This window comes from Nyctibius grandis, chromosome 8 (genome assembly GCF_013368605.1).
Source record: "Nyctibius grandis isolate bNycGra1 chromosome 8, bNycGra1.pri, whole genome shotgun sequence".
In the NCBI taxonomy this organism is placed as follows: Eukaryota; Metazoa; Chordata; class Aves; order Nyctibiiformes; family Nyctibiidae; genus Nyctibius; species Nyctibius grandis.
Genome location: NC_090665.1, coordinates 4,457,265 through 4,479,020, shown reverse-complemented (window position 1 = coordinate 4,479,020; position 21,756 = coordinate 4,457,265). Strand labels below are relative to the sequence as shown.

Below are 21,756 nucleotides of genomic sequence, written 5' to 3'. Positions count from 1 at the left end.
CATCAAGATAAAAGTTCCACCCAACTGCAAAGAGCAAGAACTGCACATCTTTTTTTTTTTTTTTTTTTTTTTTACAGTGTCTGCAGTCACCAACATGTGAAACGGAGACTGCACAATCTCATTTCAGTTTGAAAATCTGACCTGTGCAATCCACATAATCTGCCTCCTGGAAATGCCTTAGTGCCGTAGGTATCTCCAAGCAACAGAAGATGACTCAAAAGACCAGCGAAGACAGTTTAGAATTTGCTGAGACTTATATTGCATTTAGTAAAAGCTTATTATATGGGGTCCTTAGAGATCCTGATCCTGCCTACCTTGAAGCAGCATCTCTACTGTAAGTCAATAACAAGGCAACCTGCATTGGTGTCACTCTGGTTTATACCAAGTTACATTTATATAAGTCTTGTTTCTGTAGCCGGTAAAGAAATACACAATTACAGCATCACCCTTGGAGTCTCCTTAACTGAACTAATCTTGTCTGAAGGCAGATATTGGCACACTGTGGTCTGATGTCAGCAGAAGTTTCATTGCAGAGAGCTCTGCATTTTATTTAAATGCTTGTGCATAAGTGAAAAATGTTACCTATGACCAGGCTTCAGTGAAAACAACCCTGTTGCAACATTTGCTGACTTTTTGCATTTCCCACTTACCATGCCTGCTGCAACTCCAGCTGCTTTATCACCTTCACTGAGGGAGGCTGCTACTCAGACAGCCACAGTTGCTTTGGTGCAGTGAGCCCACACAAGACCAAATCCACCACATAAGCCTTGCTGCAGCCCAGAGATCAGAATGTAACAGAGGTTATGAAGCAAGCCTGATAAAAGCCATGTATTGAGTACAGAGCTTAGCTTTTCAGCTCTTAAAGGGATTGCTGTAAACAGTTGTTACATTCCTCCTCACTTGTACTTCATGACAGACAAGCCAGGTGAGGACATGAACATATTAGAATTTGAAAGCTAGAAACCTAAATATTCAAAAATCTGCCTTCCTTTGAACAAAACACAATGTGCTTCGGTTGAAAAGGAAATTATCATTTGTCTAATACAAAAGAAACCCTTTGTCCCAATCAGTCTACTCTGAAGGAACAACTTTCCCCCCCCCGCCCCCGCCCCAACTTAAGCAGCGAAATGGATGCAGCTCTATAATTTGGGAGAGCTTTACACAGTATGTGATGGCCTCATTTCACATAAATTGCAAGACAACCCACTGTGAGTTTATCAAATTGTGAACCTGTGTATGAGAGAAAAAGATTGCCATTGAGAGTGGGTGATAGTCTAAGTTGCATAGAATTTAGTCTACAATATTCTAGAACAGTTATTGAAATGAAAGATTGGTGTATAAATTAATTCAAGAATACTAGGAAATATTTGGTAGTGATCTGTAAAACCAGCCTTCCGACTTTCAGATGTACCAAAAGAAATCCCATTAATGAATATTTAGTTCATTTGCTACATTCTTTACTTGCTGCCCAACCTGTTTTGACTCACAATTTCCTCTCACAAGGGTAAAAGCAACACAGAGATTTAGCAAGAATGCCACAAGAACGTACAAGTTCAGAAGCAATAGAAAGATATTCCCCTGGACACCACTGCTGATATTCAATGGTATTATCCATTACAGAAACTCATCTGATTATATCAATCAAATTAATTTTTCATCTCACTTTGTTAAAATTCAATAGCAAAAAAAAAGGCAAATTCTGGAAAATAAGAGAATGACCAAATAACCAGTTGGAGTGCAGCAGAGGCAACTTTAATTTTAAGTCAATGTTAATAAAATATTAGTGTTTTAACAAATATTGTTAACATGCATTTTACCCAAACACCAGATGCATTTGAGACAATTTACATTTGACTCACCATACTGGCATCGAGGACCCTGAAATCCTGCAGGACACTGGCACATCTGGGATCCTGCTTCAGAACATTTCCCTCCATTGAAGCAAGTGCCAGCAGTACACAGCACTAGGACACACAAAGAATGAAATGGGAGGGGGGGTTGTTGGTTTTGTGCCAAGGATCCTCCAGAATTGCCTCTTCCTGCCACAGTCCTGCTGTAACAGGAACTTCCAAATAAGAAATCCAGTTTTTTATTTAAATGGAAAGTTTAGTCTGCAACAGAACTTGTTATCATGGGTATAACTATCATGTTGATATGAAGAAATTTAACTTGAATAAAAATAAGACTAAGAGAATGCAATTTAATCTAAAGATGCTTCAGAGGCAGAAGACAATTTCTCAGGACTCAAAGCACCACCTGAATCCAGAATGAAAGAAGAGATGAACTGCTAGAGAACAATTCAGCAATGGTTAAGAAACATAACATCTCTTAGCACACCAGTGTAAGTCCAAGGGAATTACAATACTTCCCTTCCTTCAATGCAGAACATGATTTATTTACAGAAAGTTAAATTCTACATACTTGAGCCAAACTTGCAAAGAGTATCAAATATAAAAAAATAATTCAACCACTTTGGTGCCTTAAAGAATTCAAAGCAAGTCTGCACTGCTCTTTCAGGAAGAAAATAATATTATATTGCCACTGGTGCTCATATAAGTTAAATGCCTTTACACCAGCAATGAAAAATACAGATTGCAAATGTATTTTTGACTTCTTACAACAAAACAGGTTGTATAATAAGCAGGTTCAGGCTGAAACTAACAGGAATACCTCTCAGGCTTGTTTTTGTTTTTTAAATACAAAGAGATAATCATAAAGGCAAGCTCTCTGAATGCATCCCTCAAGTTGGTATGAAGGTTAAAAAAATACGTAGGAACAGATGCTAACTTTCATAAAGAAAATAGAATTACTAACAAAACAGTAACAAAACTAAACAGTGAGTAAATTTCTATCTTCTACTCGTGTCTTGCTAACAGTGGCTAAAGTGGCTCCTTATTTAAATTAAATTCCATCTTTTCGGAAAACATCCAATCGTGATTACAAATTACTGATAGGACCAGGTTCTCACGACGTGGAGCACCGTAGGGTAGAAACACAATTGCTTCAATGGCAACAGCAGCAGTGAAAATGCCTAAACCAGTCAGACTCCACAATGAGTGCTACATCCAAGAAACAAGTGCCTTACAGCAGATTTCTTTGCATAATTTGGGTAACAGCAACAAATTTGGTTGGCCTGTCAAAGCCAGGCTGGCACAAAAATGCTACAACAACTATAATCAGAAATTCAGTTTCCACTGTTTATATTAAAATTAGAGATACTTGGTGCTTTTAGATGTGACAGCTTCTGTATTTTTAAAAGAAGTTTCCTTCCCCATCAATACATTACCTCTTTATAACTGGAAATCCCACTTATAAATAGCAAGAAACAAAATCCATCTTTCTAGCAGCAAGCACCAGTAGGAAAGTAAGGCCTAAGGATATCATCTCTCTTGGTTTGTCACAGTTTTGGCATCAACTTACAGTGCAAACAGCCAGGTTCATTGTCACGTTGGACCCATCCAGGGCAGCACTTATAGACAGTCTGATGCTCCATTCTGTACACCTGCTTGTAAATGGTGTAGTACCCAGACCTTTGAAGAGAGCAAGTTTAAGAGAACAATCACAACTCCTATTCCACTTGTTCACATCTCATCAGTAACAAACTGTACTCATACGTCATATCTACTATACATTTTTTCAGCCCCTATCAGTAGTTCTTGTTAAAAATGAAGCAACTATAGCAAAATGCATCCTGATAATATCCAATAGCTCTAACATTCTATGTCCACATATTTTCTGATGAATTTGTATTCAGGCCAGAGGTGAGTAATTTTGTTTTGCAATCAATTTTGGTTTTAGCTGTTGGAGGAATCACATCTCCCATCAGTTCTAAGCATATGACAGAAACAGAAAGCAGCTCAATTTCTCAAAGTAGATGACTTGACAGGCAGACTTCACCTGAAACAGCATGAGACAGGAGCATTTTCTGATAATATAAAATTGTGATCTAAAGCCAGCCAAGAAGTTTATGGCACGCCCAAAACACAGAAAAAAAAGATGCATTTTCCACTCAGTAGTAACAGACTTAAAGGTTCAGCAGAACACAGTATATCCATAACTAAGTCACACATACTTCAGATGAGATAGTTTACAACTTCTCTCTCTAAAAAAAGAGTTGTAAAGAATTTGCACTAAGTTCAGTAACAGAGTTCATTTATAATGATAGATAATATATTACCTTCTCTCATAGCCCATACACCACCTCCTCCCTGCGCAACCTTGTTTCCACATCTTGACCATACGACTAAAGGCTTGAACACATGGCTGTTGGTGTCCTACCAGTGCCAGCTCAAACACTGGGCAGACATTTGGCCTTGAGGGAAAGAAAAAGATATCCTTCATTATTTCTAGCACAAAATCTAGAAGTCTAGAGAAATATACTATGTATAACAGTTTGAAACAGATTTTATATTACTATTTAAAAATACTGTAGTTCTATGACTTTTTTCACCTTGAACTGATCAAACAGCTCTCTTGCAAAAAGTACAGTACCCATAAACACCCAACAAATTGTGATCCAGTGAATTCAGAATGGCACATGGTCCAGAGACGCTAACAGAGCCAAGATTTCATTAACGTATTGGTTGCACAAGTCACGAGCACAAACACATTCCTGATGGCAATTTTCACATGAACGACCCAGCCAGCAAAACGCAATTGTACTTTGTTCCCAGAAAATGAGAGCTAAAGTGTGGATGCAGGATTTGGCTGTCGACTCTTTGCTGTCTCTTGACACCACCAGTCTACAGTAACCCTTACAGATGAGGCACTGCCTGCCAAAGGATGGTGCCTCACAAGCTGAGGAGCAGATGACTGAGGTGAGGGAGACGGAGAGGCTCTTCCTACACCGAGGCCGCTGGAAGCCCCCCGGCCAGGTCTTCTCTGTGCAACAGCCCCTATTTCAGCTGATGTGCCACAGTGGGAATCAAAGGCTCGACAACTATAGGCAAAGCTACTGCACAGCCAGCATCTACATATACACAACGCAAACACAGCGCCTGCCTTAGAAAACAGATGAACTGAACAAAACATACAATGAAATTCAGACTCCACATAAGTCAGTGGAAGTTTTACCATCGATTCAAGGGCAGATAAGGTTTATCTAAACTACTCCTGTGGAAAATGTATATTCTGTAGGAGTCCTCCTTAGCTATCAGTCCCCTCAGGGAAGCACATGAAATTCACAAGAGGAAGTATCGTTGTTCTCTGCTGATTATTCCTAAAATAACAAGACCAAAATAAAAGCATTGCTTTGTAGGATGATATGTAATCTTCATCCTGCTACCTAGCCCTAGTTACAAAAATAGCAGGATTTCAGGAGGCATGGAGGGTCAAAAAAAGGTTACACATTGATGATTTTGCAGAGATTCTGCCAGCCTTATTCTGATTTCTTTCCCCTGCTGTAAATTAGGAAATGCTGCATGACAGACAATAACTGCAGAAAACATGCAAGGTCTAACTAAAGCCACAGAACATGGAGGGCTTTAGTGTCTTTTAAGGCAGGAGCCTACTAACAGAAATGAAATCAATTCAGTGATTTTTTGAGTAGTTTACAGATTATTAATGCAATAATTAAATCATCAGTTCCCCAAGACAGCCTGCTCTAGCTGGTGAGGCTTTGCAAATTCAAGCCTCAACGACTAAAATGCGGAGGGAAAACAAGGACCTCGTATACCCCCTCTGGTAAATGGTGACCAATGTTCAGCAGTTGTGTTGTACTGGCTAGCAGACAAGTACTTCCCCAGATTTCAGTTTGAGACCCCTCTTCAGGCTAGAGAGTAACGAAGAGGAAGGCACTCACACACTCATTTTCTCTATCAATCAGCAGAGGTGTGAACATGAGCCTGTGCTAGCAAACAGGAGAGTTGTTTGCATCAATAAGACAGATAACAGCTCTAGCCCAACAGCTGCCTGGCAGTTAAAGTTATCATTAGTTACACTGGATATTGTTAATATCTCATTCAAGATTTATGGTGCTTTTTATCTCAGAGGCCCAAAGTACTTTACAGCTCCTTATTATGTCTGAACACCACACAAGGTAGCCTTTCTAATAAAAGAAGTACATCTTTCATCTGCAGGTCTTCAGGTAGTTTACAAACATAATTAAATTAACCCTGTGCAGAACAGGAAAATACTATAAGTCTGATCATTCTTACTGCTGAGCCAAATACTTGGAAGAAACCCTGCCTGCCTACACCAAAGCCACTCCACAATGTTCCCAGGACTATGCAGAAGACTCTCAGTACTCCACAGAGGCCAGGGGTCACACAAAGCACTCCCAGAATGGGAAATCCAGCCAGGTCTCCCAATGGTACTGCAGCTCTCCAGCCAAGGGGAACACTGGGGACATCCACCTCCGGGCAAAGAGGATCCTCACCCAACAAAGACACTCCAGTAGAGAAACAGATCAGATTTAAAAACAAACCAATCATCCCCTCCCCAGGTAGCCTATGTAAAGGAAGTTATGAAAACCAAGTCCACAACTGTATGCTCAGGTTGTCTTATCTCACCATGGAAAAAGAGTAAAGAGTACATTTGTACTAGAAAACCTTATCTTGACAGCAACTAGTTTCCTGAACTAGAATGCCCATTTCTCCCAGGCTTTGGAGGAACTGCTCATCTCTGTCATCCTAAACCACACTTCCAGTGGACATCCCTCCCACACTGCTCCATGTTCTTCCTCCTCCACTGCAGCGCCCATTTTCTACATTGCTCCTTATTTCCCATTCCTCGAGTCTGCCCTAGCTGCAGCTGCCAACACCATGAAGCAACACAGAAGACAGTAGCAGTGTAGTTTCAGATTGCCTTAAACTTGTCCAGAAACCACCCTTCCTCCACATTCCCATCGTCTCCATTACTTAGCAATCCTTCCCATGTGTGCCAGCTACCCCTTCCTCTCAAATTACCTCACCATTTAACATATTTTGCTTAAGTTCACAACAGTTGCTCCCCAGCCATTCTTTGTGCAAAGTCTGCCATTAGTTTCACAGCAAAGGAGGTCTTTGTATGCCCAAAATCTTGCTTGCTTTTTTTCCATTACGTCAGTTGATCTAATAAAACCCTCGCCTTACTTAGCAACCATGCCTCACTTAGCAGGCTTTTTAAAATGACTCTCCCTCTAGTGAATAGAACATCATGTACTGATAATTCATGCATATCTCCTTTTATTAGGGTTGCCTAAACCTTTCCAGATAAAGGTACATTCATATGCATTGCTCTTCCATAAATAAAAGAGAGAAGCTGACAATTGTTGTAATGACATACTGAGCCCATCCTATAAATTCTTACTCCTGTGATATTGCCATGTTTCCAGGAATAGCTGTATTGACTGCGACGACAGAGTTAACAGGAACAAACAGCGCTCACAGAACAAAACAAGCCAGCAAAGTCATATGTTTATTAAGATTTATTCAAAGTAAGCCATTCCTCCCAGATGCCCTTGGGATAATTTAAAGACAGATATCAAAACCTCTGCTACACTATAATTAAATCACAGCAATTGCATAACACGTAATCCTCTGCTGGCAAAGCAGGGGAATAAAACATGCCCCCTCCAACAATTAGCCATCTTCACAACTCCCCCACACACAGCCAACACACCAGTTTTTAAGCCATCTGACTCATTGCTCTTTGACATGTTACCTATAAACTTAAGAACAGTTTCTTGAACAAGACTACAGCTATTGAAAATACAGTTTTGTACTACGGCATTCGATTAATAACAGGCCATCTAAGACTAACCTGAAAATGCAATGGTATATTTAGAGGAGGAGAGCTCCATTTTTACTCCCATGCCCTTTGCATTCAGAAAAATATATCTTAATGGGACTTTAAGTGTTAAAACAAGAAAAACACACAAATGCATATTATGTTCTATGATTTGATTGATATACCAGTCCTTTAAAACCTTTTTATACTGATGGTCTCTGTTCTCCAAGACTAACACGAAAGCTATTATTAGCTTGTCTGTCTGACTTGGGCGAGCCAGAAAGCTCTCTTTTAATATTTGCATTAGGAGACTGCCCTTTAAACAAAGACACCCTACACACTTCCAGCTCAAGACTTAAGATTCTAATGAACAGACAATTAGATCAACACGAAGCGAGAGCAGCCTTGGCTAATCATACGGCTGTGATGCCTGTGAACCACTGCACAACAGAAAAAGTTCAGAGAAAATTAAAAGCATCTCTAGGCACCATAGAATTCATTCCTGTGTTTAGAATTTAAAAAGGAGTATGTATCTTCATACAAAAATACACTCAAAAAAGCACCCATGGAGGTGTATTACATACAAAGGAAGTCCCTGAGCCTCAAGTTACTGAGGCTGAGACAGTAATTCAGGCAAAGCCTCCCTGCATGCTCACCCCTTTTCTTATTCTCCTCACTAGCCATTTGCTGCCCACTCCTGGAAGCAGCCCACAAGCTTGGTGGACTCTGGTCTCACCCACCCAGCATCTCAGAGCATTTGGACATACAGGCAGCATCCTTGAAGTCCTCGGTGAGTCACTGGCAATTGTGGTCATTTGTCCTGAGCTGCAATTCTACATCTTCCACCTCAGGCTGTCATCACCACCAGTATCACCTCAACTGACCTCCCCTGAGAAGGGACTGCAGCCTTCCCAGAACTCATTGCAGAGAATAGATGATAGAAACAGCACATCTACTAGCTCCCAAGTGAGGTTCTCTGCAGCTTTATCCTTGCCCATGTGTTCTGCAAGTCTGAGAAGGGTGTCAGTGCAACTACCTGTTTTACACACACTCATCCAAGCATAAATAATTTTATACAGCAATAGAGGGGCTCTTATGAAGTATACATGGTTTTCACATAACAAAGGAAAAGACAGGTACAGGACATCTCCTCATGGGAGCAGAGAGGCAGCTTTCTGGTGAGGAGATGGGAAGACACAAGAGCTGGGAAGGGAACAGCTCCACCATTTCAAAAGGTACATCATATCTCTGTGACAGGGATATTTTCTTTTCTGCCTAGCGTGATCCTAACACCTGGCTCTTTGAATGACAATTGAAGTAAATCTCTCATTCTATCAATCTACTTTTTTCCAGCTCAAATCAAGCAGCTAAAGGTAAGTAGATTTAATGGTAGTGAGAACGCAAACACACATCAAGATATCCCTAAAGGTTTCTTTCAACAGCACAAACTTTAAATCAAAACATTGATGAATACAAAGCAAAGAATAATTTGGCTGTCTGATTTTAGGTCTTTCCACAGAGACTAAGTGAATGACACCACCTTCTACGCTAAGCCAGAAGGCTGTTAACATCTTCCTAAAAATGAGATGTTGTAGCCTGCATTGCCTCAGCTGAAGAATTTGCAGCCTGAACACTATTGATCTTCCCGTGAAACAGTCAATAGTTGAAAACTATCAAAGAAGGGACTTGCCAGAATTCTGTATTTTCAAAACACTAATTGGTCAGTGCTCCTTCCCTTTGTACTGTTATTAAAAGTTTAGAAAAGCACAACCTATATGCTTTTCCAGAGTTAGTTTGAAAAGATCAAAGGAGAACTTTCCTCAGGGTAACCAAGGTAAGAGGGCTAAATTCTCCTCTGCTGTGATGACAGCTAGTGGTTTTGCTCTAGAGACACACTGATGTTGCTCAGAACATAGTTGTACATTGCTACAATGGCTTTGGCCAGCAACTTCTCAGGCTAGAAAATTCTGAATCTCCTCACACCTCCAACCACCCAAGCAGAACATCCCCAGCTTCTTATAAAAGACAACTCTAGAAAGGCAGGTTGGCACCATGCAGAAGCATGCTGCACTGTAGAGGAGAAAAGATCAGCAACATGACGTTGTATGCAATCAGGATGTTGATTATAAGTTTGCTATAAATATAATCTCAAGTGGAAAGGTGAAAAAAGCAAATTTCATCTGAACACAGGTTAAAAAAAGTGAATTAGGAAATAGGCCACAGAAACAAAAGGCCAAAAGAACAAGTTACCTACATCTATTTACATAGAAACAAAGATACAGATACATTTTGTCTCTAGATATATATTGCTTAATAGCAACAATAATTCACAAAGGCTTTTCTTCCTTTTTTAAACTGCCAGGCTTCTCTTTCTACCCTTCATCTATTTTAAGGCTCATTTCCTAGATAAAATTAATCAGCACTACCAGAGACAATTAGGACATCCTGCTCCCTTGACCACTAATCAATCCCTCCTCTCTACTGATCCTGTATCAATATTTGTGATGTTTATATGCCCTGTGGGATATGGATTGTAAGCACCAAGCTCATTTAGATTAGGTCTCAGTATCACCGCTCTCCTCTGGATCTGTGGCTGAAGGTCCAGCACAGAAGACTCTCCTAACCCCACAGGTTACTAATGCACTGCTGTGTCTTATTCACATCCTCTCCCTGATTAGATGGAGCAGCTAAATAACATCAGAGTTCTTTCAGCCTTTGTACACTGCATCTAGATTAAGAGCAAATCAATATGAGATGATTAATTACACACTCAGCTATTATAACAACAATAAGATTTTTAGTTCCTACTGCTATCAAAGTGCAGCGTCTGTCGTTCAGCTTCTATTTAAGTATCCGCCTCCCTCCCCCAAGACAGAATAATCTATTTTGGTTAGCAAGAATAGCTGAACATAAACATACACATCCAGACCATTTAACTATGATTTGCCAAGTCACCTTCCTTGTATCTGAAATCAAGGAGCGTTTTTTTTGGTGTTTGGGGTTTGTGGTTTTTTGGTTTTTTTTTTGGTTGGTTGGTTTTGGTTTGGTGTTTTTTTGTTTTTTGTTTTTTGTTTTTTGTTTTTTTTCCCATAGTGTCACACAGTCTGAGTCCCCAGCAACACCCAGTTTTGTAGTTTCTCATACTGGTTGACCTCTGCAGGCACTAAGTGGCTTCTCCAGGACCAGGTAAGGCATCAAGTACAGACCCACACGACAGCAAATACAGTATCATCACTTTAGCATACAATTCTGATACCCTCCAAACACCTACCTTCATTCATGTTCAGGGAAGGGTGCACATTACTTTTATCTACTATATCCATAATAGTTGATTATCCCAGAATACAGCTACTTTGGAATGAGTCTTATTGTACACAAAGAAAATTCACTACCAAAATAATAGTACAACAACTGCAGAGACTACCTGATATTAACATCTTCTGAAATCTTTTATGTTCTTTATTGTTAGATGCCTTCTGCGCACCTCCACAGATTTCTACGTTGGGGTTATTTTTAAACAAGTCACTTAAAGATCAGCATCCATGAGAGTGTCAGCATCACTGCCAGTGACCAGACCTGCCAAGCCTCGCACACCACCGACAAACCCTTCTAGCATGCAGATTGCTTTGCAGACGATTCAAGGGTCTTTGTCCCAAGGATCCAACTCTAATGTAATTAGAAAACCATATGGGACATCACATATAAGGAGGCTAAGAAATAGTTTACACATCCTCATTGTTAAGACAAAGCAAATTACCCAGAATTCAGACAAAAACTGAGTGTTAAAAAAACGTGAAATTCTAAGAGGAAAGCATTAAGTGGCAGCAGTCATCTCTAGATGAAATTTCACATTAACTACACCCATCTCAATTATCATCCTGCAGAAGAGCGGATAATAAAAGTCACCCCAGTAAATCTGCCAGGTACACACATCTGAGCTTCTTTTGGCAAGGCGGCCCAGGAAGACACGATGCTAAAATATTAAAATTAAAATCACTGCAAAATGTCATACCACTTGTGTCACAAGGAGAAAAAGCTCATTTTGGTTTACAGCAAGTGCCACATGGCTTGACAGTGAAATTAGTTAGAAGGTAGTGAAATTCTCAGTTTCATTTTGGCAACCAGTGTCTAGGAATTGTTCACTGCTTTTCTGGTGGATGTCAGATTTTAACAGGTTAGAGCCAAAACCTCTTTTCCTGAAAGCTTATTTTGAAGTAAAACATAACATATGCAAGAAAACTTAAGTTCTTACATGCCAAAGGGTTAAAATATTCCAAGTTATTTACTCCCCTATAAATCCTCAGGTTGGTATCACTGATGCAAATGCCCATTTGATTTTTTTTTTTTTTAAACATTAAGTAATATTTTATACATTCTAGCCACAAAAAAGCCTCTGCAACAACCAAGCATGCATTAGTGGATTAGTGTTCAACAGTGGTAAACTGGAAAAAAAAGACCCAAACAAACATTTGTATCCTTCAGAATAGAAATGTACACTGAGGTTCTAAATAACCCAAAGGTTCCTGATGTTATTTTCTAGACAAAAAAAAAAGACAGAACTTGTCTCATGAAGAATACAATTATAAGAGATAAGTTCACACAACTGTATTTTTCACAATTGATGGTGCATCCATCAGGCAGGGAGAGTGCTAGTAATTACAAACAGAGGGGTAACCACTGCAGAGTAGTAGAAGGGCTGAGAAATACAGGAATATCCTTGACTGAAAAAACTAGGACCAAAACACAAAAGTGTTCCATAATGTTACTTTTTTTTTTGTTAGAAAACAATACAAAGTACCTCATAAAAACCTTCTCAAGCATAGCCCGAGGTATTATGATATATTTTCAATGTTGAATTTGTGTACATAAAAACACGCTCTGGGCATGGTGTTCTCTACTAAGCAAAAATTTGCACCAAGTTCTGCTCTGCCTCACAAAGGGAAGGCAGGATGGTTGTTCTACTAAATACAAAAAGAGAACGTCAGAACTCTGACTTAAATTACATTTCTCTTTTCGCACACATGAGATCAAACATTCATCCATAGGTCAGAGGCACCGAGAGAAATACAAGTAAATGTACAGCTCAGCTTGTGTATGCATTGTATCTCAAAGCATCCTTCTTACACAAAAGGCAAAAATCTCACGTTTACCTCCGGAACAATTAATGACTCGTTTTAAACCAAGACCAGCATGGAATCCAAAGTATAAAACCAAAACGACATATGTTCAGTAATCAATTTTAAAATGCTTTGATTTGGCAGTAATGAAAGGAAATTTATGTCTCCTCAGAAAGAAATTAAAAGCAATAGATTTTAGAGAGAACGTAAGCAATAACAGGCTTGAATTTCAGAAGGAGAAAATCTATTAACTGTGTTCAAAGAGAGAAGGTATTTAATTGGTGAATAACACGAGTCTGCAATATGGTCTGTTAACTCTCCAAGAGCCAAAGCATCGCTTCCATCAAAGGAGATTGTGCTGACATGTCATCCAAAGCCTAGGTTTTACATTACCAGATAATCTCACCCCTCCTAACCAGAAGGTTTCTTCAAATTTATTAAAAATATTCCACATTCTCTGTCATATCTAGATCATGGCATGCCTAGAACTATGACGAACAAGCAGCGTTGGACATAAACAATGCAGAAGAAAGAAGAAGCTGAAGCAAAAAAGCAGGCAATTTTCCTAGAAATCAGAAATACTGCAAACACACAGTACACGCACATAATAAATGTATGTATAAATAACTAAACCATATCGACATTTCATGCGGCACAATTAAACCTAAAGAAATGCTGACAAGTTCTCCCCTCTTAGGGTGCATTTTTGAAGAGTAACTTAAGAACCCAAATCCCATTAAAAGTAGGGGCTTACCTACCTCAAACTTGCAAATTTAAGACTCACACAGTATATATAAGGTATTGTGATTATGGGTCACAAATTTCTAAACCTCTTGTAGGTACATTACAGGATGTCTCATATGAAAACAGATATTTATAAAGCTGGAAAATAATTTACAGCCAATCACGAGATCAAGTTCATCTTTGATAAATACATAATTTCAGGCTATCACATTTTATGACCATGTATTTTCATAGTCTTATGGCTACTTCATAGATTAGGAGGAAGTCTTGATTTGTTTTTCTCCTGAAGAACAGGAAAACACATCATAAATCAGGGAAAGAACGACAGCATGATGACATTCATTTGCTTTAAGTCTCCTGCCAAGGGGTATACTGGGGGAGGAAAAAAAAAAAAAGAGCCCTTTACCATCTGTTAAAGACACTAAATTCAAAATTAATTTTCCTCTAGAAACTCTGAAACAGAGGCTTTAAGTGCAAACTTTTGAAAAATGTGATTCTGTGTTATAATGCTGACCAGCATGAGCTCTCTCTGGTGGCAAGATACTGCAGTGCACAGGCTACAATGGCTTTTTTGTTCAGCACGATGTTCACATTCACAAAAATGAGAAACGTCTCAGTCTTCAACATTTATTTTTCTTTCCTAGCAACAACTACTGGATATTAAAGGATTGGGGTAGGGGGAAACCGGACAACAGGACAAGACTGCCATAACTTTTATTCCAAAGCACTTAAACCACGGTTACTAAAATCACATTACCCAAACCTCAAAGGGTGGAGGTAGCTACTGTTCAAGAATACTGAGGGTTTACTGCAACCTTACAGATTCTAGGCAGACAAGACTGGGAAGAAGTACTTGAGATTTCAGTTGAAAAAAAAAATGTTTTTAGGTAAAATTCAGTAGTCTAAATCAGAATTTGGCAGTGGCTCTGTATTGCCAGCATCACTTCAACCAAGGTTTAACAGGAGTTGATAAGAAAGACTTAACTTAAACTTACTTAATGTAAGATACAAATTTAAATACATCACAGTGGCAAATCAGGTCCTTATTTTCACTAGAAAACCTGCAATCTTTTTTTAACTATCAAATCTGTGAAGATACGATGTCCCATTCGAAGAAACGGAAGGAGATTCTACATTACTTATTTCAGCTCTAAAAAATAAACGTACCTCAAGCCCTTATTTAACACTAGGAATACAAACTTTCCTCACACCTGCAAATTGGCATTACTGGAGGTGAAAACAGTGTATTGACTAAACAGCCAATATACTGAGACAACTTCTCACCGAGAAATGATTATACAACCTACTTTTCACATCATTTGGACAGTATTATGACAAAACTTCAGGCTCCAAGTTTAAGCTGTTATCACCATATACTTTATAGAAGCATTTTCTTGACATTACTTTGTTTTCTGCACTGCATTCCAACATATTCAAAATGACATGCAATTTGTTCCAGGTTAGCAATCAAAATTCAGAAGCTTCTCTTCATATGGAAATGCTTTGTACAGCAGTAGTTTATTTTGAAATATATTCCAGTCCTCAAAAGAAAGGAACTTCACCTTTTTAATTACGCTTACTTGTCTAAAAATATTGTTATTTATATTACTTTGAAACATTGTCATCAACCACACCTGTTTGTAGTGAGACACAGGGCAACAACAGTCCTGTATCTCTGTAGCCCAATCACTGGTACAGTTAAAGGACCAAGTCTGCAAACGTAGATACCACCTGAATGCTAGAGTTTGCTTTTAGGCTTCATCTGGAGGAGCATGAGTAAGCCTACAGTGCCCCATAGAATTGAAGAAGCTGGAAAACAGTTACTCAGCCAGGAATCCAGCTCTAAATCCAGGTGTTCCTTGGAGAGTGACCAAATTTGTTTGCTTATGGATAAAGTGAAAATACACAGCTGCAACATTTGAGCAGTCAAAAAACCTGAACAACATTAGTTTTAATACAAGACTGTGACTGGATCCTCTAAAACCAAATCAGACCCTTTAGACATCATCCTGGATCTGCAAAACCCCAGAGCAAGTCAACAGGCTTAATGTTGACAGGTACAAAGTTTATCTCCTGACTTTTTCCAAAAAAAGTCCTCACTCATGTCACTTGGGAAGAGAAGAATCCATTCTTGAGCTGTGTCTCAGCCCTAACTATGAAAGGTAATATTTATTGCACAAATGGGGTCCCTAGCACATACCTCACAGCCACTCCTGCCTTTTGCTCTGTCCTATATAGCTATGAGCAAACATCTGTACTTCTAAAACTTGTAGTGGAATATTTCTCTAGGAAAGGATTTACCACTTCTGACAACAACTCAAGCCCTCTACTCCTAGTCCCTATTTCTGCACTGTTCCACAACTACCCCCAGCCTTCTGGTAAAGCATGATCCTCAGAGGAAACTCCATGCTAGATAACGGCACATCACACTTATAATGTCATTATATACCCCAATTTTGAACTACAGAGCTCACCGCAAAGTGAGCTGCTAAAAATGAGATGGTTAATTCCTCATTTCAAGGCCTAAATAGCATGCTTTTCCATGAGAACTGCATATTTGTTCCCTGGTCATTCCAGTGTTCTTTAAAGTTCTAATACAAGACCATCAAGGGCTAATTGTCTGGAAATGTAGTTGATGGAAATAGCTAGTCATCCTACAAACTGTTGTACGTTAAACCTCCTCAAGGGGCTTGGAAGCAGAATACCAACATCCACACAGATCCTGTGCATTTTTAACTAGCAGCAAATACTCGTTAGCAGCAGAAATAAAACATTTATGAAGAACAACCTGTATATCCTCAGCTGCATAAGATCTCAATCAAAACAGCAACAGCAAGTGCTAAAGAAGAAAGCACCTGGCATGGTATGTTCCAAGAGATACACCTGTGGTTCTTATCCCATTAACTGTTGATGACCAACGTCAAACGAAGGAAACAGAATTACCAAAAAAAAAGGCGATTGATGAGAACTGTCCTTTTGGACACATCACTGTTTCTTGGTGAAAGGTGACAGGTTTACTCCTAAGGAGTAATGACTTCTTCTATTTCTGTTTATGTCAAAGGTAAAGTCTATAGTGTAAAGTAAGTTTAGAGTAATACTTATACTTGCCCTAGCTCAACAAAACCAATAAGAACTACAGTAACTGCAGGAATATGCCTCTTGGGAAAAGCACCCAAGGTTCTGCCAGAGGTATGGGGGTTTGGGTGGGTTTTTTTGATTGCTGCTGGCTAGCAGTGCACTGCTGCTCCCAATGACTCGAGTTCAATGGTAATATTCATGTAGTTTCATTTCCAGAAGGGAACGTTTCCTGTATTCTTTCAGTGACATTATCTTTAAAAAGGTGAAAGCAAACAAGAATTGTTTGGAGGCAATTCACAGTTAATATCACCTCCAGCTTCAAAAGTGCAGAATCACAGTTATTACTGATATGTCAAATGCAGAGAGATCAATGTAGGCCAATGATATTCTTCCTCATAGTAGAGGAATTGCTTATAAAGAGAGCAAGCAGCATGCCTGAAAAAAACACAGAGCACTTTTAAAAAAGAAAAAAGCTTTACCAGAAAATGATCTTGACTTTTCTAAACACTGTGATGGGTACTTAGTGCTCAAGTGAAATGGAGTAATATAAACAACCTTAAAAGCACTTCTAGTAAATACATATTTACATTATTGCATAGAAAACCAAGGAGCAATAGGTTTAGATATTTCAATTTTGTGACAGAGAAATAACTAATGGAAACCAAATACAGAACAAATTAATTAGAAAAAGGTGGGATGAAGTTAAAGTCAAAAAAACAGGAAGAGCAAAGAGGTTAGAAATTAAGGTATACACAGACATCTGAAAAGGTTGTTGTCAGATTGCTTGGGGAGGGGAGCAAGTGGGTACATTTCTTAAAAACACAAGAGGAGCTTTGCAAAGAAAAAGGTGCCCAACACAAAGCAGGGAAGAGTTTCCAGAAATTTTCTTTTCAATGAGCAAAAACTTTGACCATAAGACTTTGTGCATGGTGTCAGCTATTCTACTACAGAATTTGACCAGAAAACTACCTCTTGACAAAAATGCTACGCTGCATTTGCAACAAAGGACATTCATCGCTCAAGCCACAGAAAACACCTCATAGAAACTTCCTTCTGCATAAGCACCACTACGTGCACATGTGGCCCTAAGTCCTTTGTGTCTGCAAACGAGCTGTGCTCGCAGCTGCGGCTGGATGCTTCATCGCTCTCACCTGCCTGCTCGTGGGCTCTGTTCCTCCTCACTGAATCATAGAATCGTTTTGCTTAGAAAGGACCTTTAAGATCATCGAGTCCAACCACTAACCCAGCACCACCAAGTCCACCACTGAACCCTGTCCCTAAGCACCACATCTGCACGGCTGTTAAATCCCTCCAGGGATGGGGACTCCACCACTGCCCCGATTTCTCTGCTGCCGCTCTCCACCACGTAAAGCTCACCGCAACCCCCCCGTAAGCACGGACTAGTAGGGCTGGGCAGGGCTCAGCTCTGCCACCCGTTCGCTTTTTAAATGAGAAGGAAGAAACAGACTCCGTGATGCTGATGCACCCTCTGAAGCTCACTTCAGATCTCGAATCAAAGCCAGGCCAGCCCGCCCGCCTCCCCTCCGCGGCTGCGAGTCTCACCAGTAACCACTCACCAGTAACTCCCCGGACCCGAAGCCTCCGCTGCGGGGGGAGCTCGGCTGAGTTAAAGCGCACCCAGCTAAACTTTCCTTACCGCGGAGTTGAACGGCGGTGAAACACCGCGCTGCTGCCAGCGGCGGAGCCCTGCCGGGACCCCGGGACCCTGCCCCTGCCCCCGCCAGAGACAAAGGCTGAGCGCCCGGCGCTGCCCCGAGCCCCCCGGCCCCGCTCCGCCCCACTCACATGCCCCGCTGCAGCCGCCGCTCCGCCGCCACCACCAGCGCCCAGCACAGGCAGAGGCACAGGCACGCCGGCCCCGCTCCCGCGGCCATCGCCCCGCCGAGGGAAGGATGCGAGGGCGGCACCGGCAGCAGCAGCCCCCGCCGCAGCAGCAGCCCTGGCTGCCCCCAGCCCTCCGAGGCATTTAAAGCGGCGGCGGGGCGGCCCCGGCCCGCCCCCGGCCCGCCCCCGCGCTGCTCGGGGCGGGGGCCGCCCTCCTCCTCCTCCTCCTCCTCCTGCTGCGGGGGGTCCCGGTGCTCCCCGCCCGGCCCCAGCGCTCAGAGCGGTTCTCCGCGGGGTCTCCTCCCGCCCGGCTCTGCCTGCGTACTCACCGCCTGGCCTCTCCTCCTCTGCGATGTCTCGTCGGTTCCCCTCCTTTAAAAGGACTTTTCTCCTGGTCCGAATTCCTGTTGGGTACAACGCAGAGGTGGAGATAAGGAGGGATTTGTTTTCACTGAATAATATATGAAGTTACATGCAACCTCATGTGCTTGCCGGTCACCAGCTCTGGGAGGAGAGCCGACCGTCCCCAGCTCACCCTGCAGCTCCGGTTCTGCTTTCCCGTGAGAGATGTGTCTTGGCTTCTTTTTTCCCTCTGATCCTTCTTTGTTCTGTGCGTGACGTCCATTGCAATCACGTCTGAGCACTTCAAAGAGGTAACTGTGAAAATAAATGCATTTAGGATCATGAGGGAGGGATAACACCACTACTGCTGAGAGTTAGTGACAGCAAGAATGTAAAGCTGGGAACCGAGGGGTGGTTTCTTAAATCCCAGAGCTGCACACTACCCTCTACACCATCCATTCTCTCCTCTTTGTGATCTCTGCAGGCCTTTACTGCTGTCAGAAGGCAGCTCCTTCCTTTTATTGGCAAGAGAAAGGGAGACCAACCGACCTGGAGAGGGAACTGTGCATGGTAGCAAATAAAAAATGGGAAAAACACACCTTAAGCATTTTACGACCTTATGTAGGACTCCGGGTCCATTACACCACGATTTTCCTACCTCTAGAGACCCATGACTAACCAGCCACTGGGCTGTGAATGAGCAGATGGGCCCTGAGCCGACCGATTTCCTTCCACTCCAGTGGAATGGGCTTGGTCTCCAGTTGCTCCACATTAGCTCCTGTACGAATTTGTGACAGAGAGAACTGCACGGGTACACTAACAACCTCACGGGTTAGGGGTCAGCCTCAGCTTTACAGGACATTCATTTGTCTTCCTTTCAGTCCTGTAACAAGATACACCGGCTTCTCCTTTACAAGCGCAGGTTCCTGTATGGTTTTTATTTTCCAAGGCCTTTGCTAAAGCAGGCAAACATTTACCAATCATAACAAGAAAGCTGGTTTTATATTGTTCATCACTTTGAAGCTTGCATTGACGTGATCCCCTTGAGATTTTATCAACTAATTTCTTTTTCATGGTAAAGAAAACATATAGCCCTTATCTGACCTTAGAGCAGATTAATTGTACCCTGAAATTTCCAGTGAATGGCTAAGCCTTTCTTGCATCTGGAGTAGTTTTAACTCTGCAGGGCCTTGTGTTCAGCTAATCTCATTACCTCCTGCAGAGCCCATAGTTTTCTAATCATTTTATTTCTTAAACCCCAGAAAACCTTTCTTCATAAAATAATAGACCTTCATTATGTCAAGGCTGAATGTTAATTACGTCCGGAGATGTCATCCTAACCTGGATTATTTTCAGGATCGCATCATGGTAAAATAGCAAGGATCTTATTGCTCAGCTTTTTTTTCCAGGAGAGGTAAATTAGTTCTTCAAAAATATTTTAATTTTTCCATCTTAAGGAACTCAATAATAAACTGTTCAACATTATTTTTCAAACCTGTGTGTGAACGTTACAAATTAGACGTGACATTTATTACACCCAGTTATTAAGAATAATGGAACAGCAACATGCAAATTGGGAGGTACTGAAGTGCAGAGTGTCTCACCCGGTGAAGGCCACTTAACAGATGAGACCTTTGCCTGGGGGCCACACAGCAAAATACAGCCGCAGCTGAATTCTGAAGATGGAGCAGTGTAAAACCTCCCTGCAATCTCTGCGGAAAGCCTTGCAGGCCCCTCCTCAGCAACCATGACACTGACATTCTCCTGAAGTGAAATGTAAACCCAGCCTGAGGAATGTGCCCTTCTTACAAATATTATCTAATGTTTTATCCTCAGCTGTGTTTTAATTGAGAATATCCTGCAAAGCTGTTGACTTTAATGGGACGATTCACATGAGTAAGAGTTGCAGGGAACCAGCATTGGTGAAAGCAGTTTCAAAAGCCTGCTGGGATAATTGATCCGACTGTGCCCAAGTCAGTTAAATCTTCAGACCTGACACAGATAATACAGAGGTAAAAGCAGACTCGTTTATTCTAGTTCTTACAGTGGTAACAGTGGGCTATGTCAGGAAGAAAGGGTACAGCATTAGTGACTTCTTTATATTCCACATCCCTGCCATGACCTCCTAGACACATGCCTACTGTCATGAAACTTATTTGCTATACAATCATGTGTCTTTGATCTTGATACCTACAAAGCACATCACGGCCACCATCAGACCAGGCACTGAACGTGCTGACAAAAGAGTTCCCTTCCTGACTGGTGAAAGGAGTAAATTAAATTGCATCTTGCTCTGCTAAACCAGCTTTTGAATTGGGCAGCTCAAGTACCAATTCCCCTTGGTGGCTTTGTGCAGGTGAGCTATAATCTAATGCAATTGCATAGAATACAAACGGTCAGAGAAAACAGCTCATGCCCTCCACTGAAGGACTTTCTATAGGATGGAAGACACATAATTTTCATTATTCTCCTCTCTTGTTGATTAGAAAATTGTTCTGACAGATTCCAGTGCAATTTAAATTCAGCACGTTGTTTACAACACTGTCCAGATCATGAGTTCTGTATAAAAGTTCTCTCTTATGAAGTCCCATCCTATCCTCTCCATTTTAAAGCAGGTTTCCCTCCCCATTAACATTTTAATTTTCATTTATGATTTTGTCCTCCTGCAAAGATGTCATGAGAGTTGTTGTGTATCCCCAAGCATGAATGAGTGTGCCCACAACTCTGAGTCAGTAACACACCACCCTTTTGTATTTTCATTTTTCTGTCTAATCCTCAATATCTCTATTTCCAGTCTTTTTAAATCGTAGCTAGTTACAGGATTTAACAGTCCCTTCTGATAGAAAGAAATTTTCGTGTGGAGATTGTAATTAGGAAGGCTGTGCTGTGTTCTGTTATTAGCAGGAATTGTGATTTTTGGAGT

The 21,756-nt window shown here is 41.0% G+C and overlaps 1 protein-coding gene across 1 annotated transcript in view; it reads right to left on the bottom strand.

Moving 5' to 3' along the window:
• Positions 1-18,541, bottom strand: part of LOC137666454 (multiple epidermal growth factor-like domains protein 6) — a 199,483-nt gene extending 180,942 nt beyond the window's left edge. The window contains exons 1-4 of the mRNA XM_068406464.1: positions 18,453-18,541; positions 4,178-4,312; positions 3,421-3,530; positions 1,860-1,964 (exon numbers count right to left, since the gene is read on the bottom strand). Coding sequence (XP_068262565.1) covers positions 1,860-1,964; positions 3,421-3,530; positions 4,178-4,312; positions 18,453-18,541 — 439 coding nt within the window. The remainder of the gene's footprint in view (positions 1-1,859; positions 1,965-3,420; positions 3,531-4,177; positions 4,313-18,452) is intronic.
• Positions 18,542-21,756: the final 3,215 nt, after the last annotated feature.